This window comes from Hemiscyllium ocellatum, chromosome 14, assembly GCF_020745735.1.
Source record: "Hemiscyllium ocellatum isolate sHemOce1 chromosome 14, sHemOce1.pat.X.cur, whole genome shotgun sequence".
Taxonomy (NCBI): Eukaryota; Metazoa; Chordata; class Chondrichthyes; order Orectolobiformes; family Hemiscylliidae; genus Hemiscyllium; species Hemiscyllium ocellatum.
The window spans coordinates 2,472,664-2,478,888 of NC_083414.1; the positions used below are offsets into that span (position 1 = coordinate 2,472,664).

The 6,225-nt window shown below is 45.8% G+C and overlaps 1 protein-coding gene across 1 annotated transcript in view; it reads left to right on the plus strand.

Moving 5' to 3' along the window:
* The window catches only part of aldh1l1 (aldehyde dehydrogenase 1 family, member L1), a 101,953-nt gene extending 96,386 nt beyond the window's left edge, over nt 1-5,567 (plus strand). Inside the window, exon 23 of the mRNA XM_060835297.1 lies at nt 3,564-5,567. Within this exon, the coding sequence (XP_060691280.1) occupies nt 3,564-3,619 (56 nt within the window). The 3' untranslated portion in view covers nt 3,620-5,567. The remainder of the gene's footprint in view (nt 1-3,563) is intronic.
* Nucleotides 5,568-6,225: the final 658 nt, after the last annotated feature.

The window sequence follows — 6,225 nt, forward strand, 5'->3', positions numbered from 1 at the left end:
AACTGCTACAGCACTGTCCCACTAACTACCACCGCGCTGTCCCACTAACTGTCACCGCACTGTCCCACTAACTGCTACAGCACTGTCCCACTAACTACCACCGCGCTGTCCCACTAACTGCTTCAGCACTGTCCCACTAACTGCTACAGCATTTGGAAAATGCCAACACAAACCCTCCCAGAATAACCAACTTCCCCACTGACAGCCGCTCAGCACAAAAATAACTCACAGCAGCATTGTGCTCTAACAGGAAAATAACTCTACTGGTTGTAACATACTCAGCTTTAACAGGAGCAGTGAGAAAAAAGGATATCTAATTCATACAATTTAAACTGCACTCCTTCAAAATGGCAATCACACGTTGAATCCTGATGAAGGCAGGTGAAAGGCAGCTATATGAACACATACTACACCAGGCAGCTATATGAACACACACTACATCGGGCAGCTATATGAACACATACTGCACCCGGCAGCTATATGAACACATACTGCACCGGGCAGCTATATGAACACATACTACACCGGGCAGCTTTATGAACACATACTACACTGGGCAGCTATATGAACACATACTACACCGGGCAGCTATATGAACACATACTGCACCGGGCAGCTTTATGAACACATACTACACCGGGCAGCTATATGAACACATACTACACCGGGCAGCTATATGAACACATACTACACCGGGCAGCTTTATGAACACATACTACACCGGGCAGCTATATGAACACATACTACACCGGGCAGCTTTATGAACACATACTGCACCCGGCAGCTATATGAACACATACTGCACCGGGCAGCTATATGAACACATACTACACCGGGCAGCTTTATGAACACATACTACACCGGGCAGCTTTATGAACACATACTACACCGGGCAGCTATATGAACACATACTGCACCCGGCAGCTATATGAACACACACTACACCGGGCAGCTTTATGAACACATACTGCACCCGGCAGCTATATGAACACATACTGCACCGGGCAGCTATATGAACACATACTACACCGGGCAGCTATATGAACACATACTGCACCGGGCAGCTTTATGAACACATACTGCACCAGGCAGCTATATGAACACATACTACACCGGGCAGCTTTATGAACACATACTGCACCAGGCAGCTATATGAACACATACTACACCGGGCAGCTTTATGAACACATACTGCACCGGGCAGCTATATGAACACATACTGCACCAGGCAGCTATATGAACACATACTACACCGGGCAGCTATATGAACACATACTGCACCGGGCAGCTTTATGAACACATACTACACTGGGCAGCTTTATGAACACATACTACACCAGGCAGCTATATGAACACATACTACACCGGGCAGCTTTATGAACACATACTACACCAGGCAGCTATATGAACACATACTGCACCGGGCAGCTTTATGAACACATACTACACCAGGCAGCTATATGAACACATACTGCACCGGGCAGCTTTATGAACACATACTACACCAGGCAGCTATATGAACACATACTGCACCGGGCAGCTTTATGAACACATACTACACCGGGCAGCTATATGAACACATACTGCACCGGGCAGCTTTATGAACACATACTACACCGGGCAGCTATATGAACACATACTACACCGGGCAGCTTTATGAACACATACTACACCGGGCAGCTATATGAACATGTACTACACCGGGCAGCTATATGAACACATACTACACCGGGCAGCTATATGAACACACACTACACCGGGCAGCTTTATGAACACACACTACACCGGGCAGCTATATGAACACATACTACACCGGGCAGCTTTATGAACACATACTACACCGGGCAGCTATATGAACACATACTACACCGGGCAGCTTTATGAACACATACTACACCGGGCAGCTATATGAACACATACTACACCGGGCAGCTTTATGAACACATACTGCACCGGGCAGCTATATGAACACATACTACACCGGGCAGCTTTATGAACACACACTACACCGGGCAGCTATATGAACACATACTGCACCGGGCAGCTTTATGAACACACACTACACCGGGCAGCTTTATGAACACATACTACACCGGGCAGCTATATGAACACATACTACACCGGGCAGCTATATGAACACACACTACACCGGGCAGCTATATGAACACATACTACACCGGGCAGCTATATGAACACATACAACACCGGGCAGCTATATGAACACACACTACACCGGGCAGCTTTATGAACACATACTACACCGGGCAGCTATATGAACACATACTGCACCAGGCAGCTATATGAACACATACTACACCAGGCAGCTATATGAACACATACTGCACCGGGCAACTATATGAACACATACTACACCAGGCAGCTATATGAACACACACTACATCGGGCAGCTATATTAACACATACTACACCAGGCAGCTATATGAACACACACTACATCGGGCAGCTATATTAACACATACACAGTGTGTGGGGATAGTGTCACACTGCATTCTACAGAATCCTGCAGCCGACCTCAAAGTGGGGTATCTGCTTTGCTGTGACTGCCTAAAATGAAACTTACTTTATTGGAATGACTGTTTACAGAGGGAGGTGATGACCGAGTCATATTATCACTAAACTGTTAATCCAGAGATCCAGATAATGTTCTGGGGACCCAGGTTCAAATCCCACCACAATGGTGGAATTTGCATTCAAAATATTTCTGGAATTCAGAATCTAATGATGACTATGAGTCAATTGTCAGAAAAACCCTGATTCACTAATGTCCTGTAGGGAAGGAAGCTGCCATCCTTACTTGGTCTGTCCTACATGTGACTCCAGACCCCACCGCAATGTGGTTGACTCTGAACCACCCTCTGAGCAATTCGGGATGGGTAATAAATACTGAGCTAGTCAGTGACACCCACATCCTGTGAATGAATAATGAAAAATATTATGGGATGGAGGTGTCACTGACTGGGTCCAGCATTAATTGCCCATCCCTATTGCCCCTTGAGAAGGTGGGGGTGAGCTGCCTTCTTGACCCGCTGCAGTCCACATACTGTGGGTAGACCCACAATGCCCTTAGGGAGGGAATTCCAGGATTTTGACCCAGGGACACTGAAGGAACGGTGATATATTTCCAAGTCAGGATGGTGTGGGGCTTGGAGGGGAACTTGCAGGGGGTGGTGTTCCCATGTACCTGCTGCCCATGTCCTAGGTGGAAGTGGTCGTGAGTTTGGGAGTGGCTCCTGGGTGTTCCCTCTTTCCACCTCACAGCACCCCTCCACCCCCACCCCCATATAACTGACGTGCTCCCTGGTTGTGATCTTGTGGGGCACTGGACAGTACTTAGTGAGGGTTAATTTCTCATGTGTCCTTGTCATTCTGGAACCAAGGCATTAAGCTACAGGTCAACCCTGCTGTAATTTAATGGCCAGGGTCAGTCATGTGATTGAGGGTCAGAATGGCCTCCCTTGTGTTTCTCAGTTGATGGCAGAAGGAATTGGGATGAGGGAGCATCACTTCCTGCTGACAGTTACTATCCCTCTCTTATTCCACAGGACAAGAAGCTCTGAACGAGTATCTGAGGACCAAAACCGTCACCATTGAATATTAGCAACGGACTGAGAGCAGGAAAAGAAGTGAGATTGTTTGTTCCAGTGATTCTCGTCACTGGCCATGTCACTTTCTGAAAAAGGAATGAATAAACAGATAAGCATTTCCTAATAATCAATAATGATGCAATTCTAGCAACACCTCTGACCCCATTCCCAGTATTTGGCCAATTGGTGGAAAACTGTAATTAAATGGATTGCTCTTTGAAAGGGCCGGAGCAGACTCGGTCGACTAAATGGTCACTTTCTGTCCTGTGCCATTCTATGAATCACTGATAACCAGTGTTATTGCCATCATTGATCTCGAGTCTGCGTACAAAATCTTTGGCCTTAACTCCTCCATACGTTTACAATCAGCAGAAGTCAATCATTAATTAAATATTGGACGAGGGAGGAGGCCATAGGGGCACACTCTAAAGATGGACAATAAACACTGACCCAGCCAGCGATCCTCACAGGGTGAGCACAGGCTGCTCTCTGCCTTTATTCCTGATGAAGGGCTTTTGCCCGAAGCGTCGATTTTCCTGCTCCTCGGATGCTGCCTGAACTGCTGTGCTTTTCCAGCACCACTGATCCAGTGACCCTCACAACCAACCGACAGACTTTTGAAAAATGTCCTTGAGTTTGCCCTGTGACCCTCCCAGCCCGGTTATACTCCCTTCCACCCTCTTCCATCAGGCAGAAGACACAAAAGTTTGAAAATACACACCAACAGATTTAAGAACAGCTTCTTCCCCACTGTTATCAGATTTATGAATGGACCTCTCAAATATTAGGGTTGATTTTTCTCTGCACCTTCTGTGTAGCTGTAACATCATATTCTGCATTCTGTTCTATTCCCCTGATGGAAGGTATAATTTGTCTGGATAGTAAGTAAAATGATACTTTCCACTGTGTCTCGGATCATGTGACAATAATAAATCTAATCAAAATCAAAATCAAATCAGGTCACCTCAACTTCACCATCAGTTTCGCTCCAAATCCCTGGCTGCCCTTTTCCAACAAGAATCTTGGAATCTCCAACTGATGTCCACAAATCTTTGGGAATTCCAGTTTTCAACTTCCTGTTGTGTGGAGAATTGCTTTCTGACCACAGCCTGCTCAGCCTGGTTTTAATTTTGTCCTGGTCTCCTGACTCCCTGTACCAAACCCACCACAGCTTCTCTCTGTCAACGCTATCAACTGTTTGATTCATTTAAACATCTCAGTTACACCATCCTCTCTGTCCAATCCCTGCTGCACACTCTCCATCTCCTCTCTCCCCCCCCGCCCCCCCCCCACCACAACTCTATCTCTTCTGCTCTCTATCCCCATATTCTACATTTCTGCCCTTTCTCTCTCCCCCCCCCCGCCCCAGTGTCTCTCCCTGTCTTGTTTTCTCTCTCTCTCTCTCTCTCTCTCTATCAAACAGGACTCAGTGACCTGCTCCATTACTATATCTAGTTCCATTTTCTTTCCAGCCTCGTGACCAAAGCTAATGACTGTACCCCTAGCCAGACAGCACGTTTGAACTTTGGATTTTTCTCCTCAATATGAATTTTAAAATCAAACTGTACAGAGCTCCATTTGGCCATTTGGGTCAACGAGTCTGTGCTGTACTGAGTAACCCACTCAGGCTGCAATTATGAGATTTCATTTCAACCCTTGGATCTTACCCACTGTGGATCCCAGGAATGTACCAGTCAGGATCCAGTCATGTTCATTAAACAAGGAGTAATCCACTGGAGAAATGACAGTGATTGGATATTCAGGTAATCTCTTGCTATACCTGGATTCAACTGGCCATTTGTACCTCTCAGAGGATTCCCGGAGATCCCTGGTGATTCACAAAGCTGTTTCCCTCCCCCCATCCCGACCAACGGAGCTATGTTTCCTTTTGCACTTTGCAATCACTGTTAATGATTTGTATGTGATGTTTAATAGTTTGGTAATAAATGCTGTTGAATTAGATTTATTCTGCAATTGCTTGTTCTTCAGTCTCACAGCACAGAAGGTGGCCACTCAGCCCATCATATCTACACTGCCTCTCCACACCCAGCATCTTCTCCCCATCACTTTGTATCTTGCTTCTTTCCAGATATTAATCTCATTGTCTTCTGAAAATCTCAGTTAAACCTCCATCCAGCAGGCTGACAGTGTGGTCCTGATCCTAACCATTCAACTGGTGAAGAAGCTTTCCTGATATCACTTCTGCCGCTGTCATTCTATGACTGGTGTAATTATAATATTCAATATTTTGTCAAGAAAGACAATTTGTCTTCAAAGTGGACAACCATCTTACAGAAATGGCTTCCAGAAATCCCATGACTATACTTGAGGATTCGGCTGGTATTTGGTTGAATCTGTAATTATCTCAGGAAAAAAAACACCAAGGAGAAATAGAAATCTCCCTTGACAGTGGTTCACCTTCAGGTGGGATTAGCTCTTCCTCGTCCACTGTGACGTCAGAATGCGAGATGTTCAAGATACAGTTTGAAAAGTTAATTATCTCAATGACATGAATTGATTTGACTTACACTCCAGGTCTAGACCCCTCTCGTGCTTCATATGGAAGTATTGGGATAGCAGCCTGTTCATGCCTGTGACCAGACAGCAGACCACATCCCTC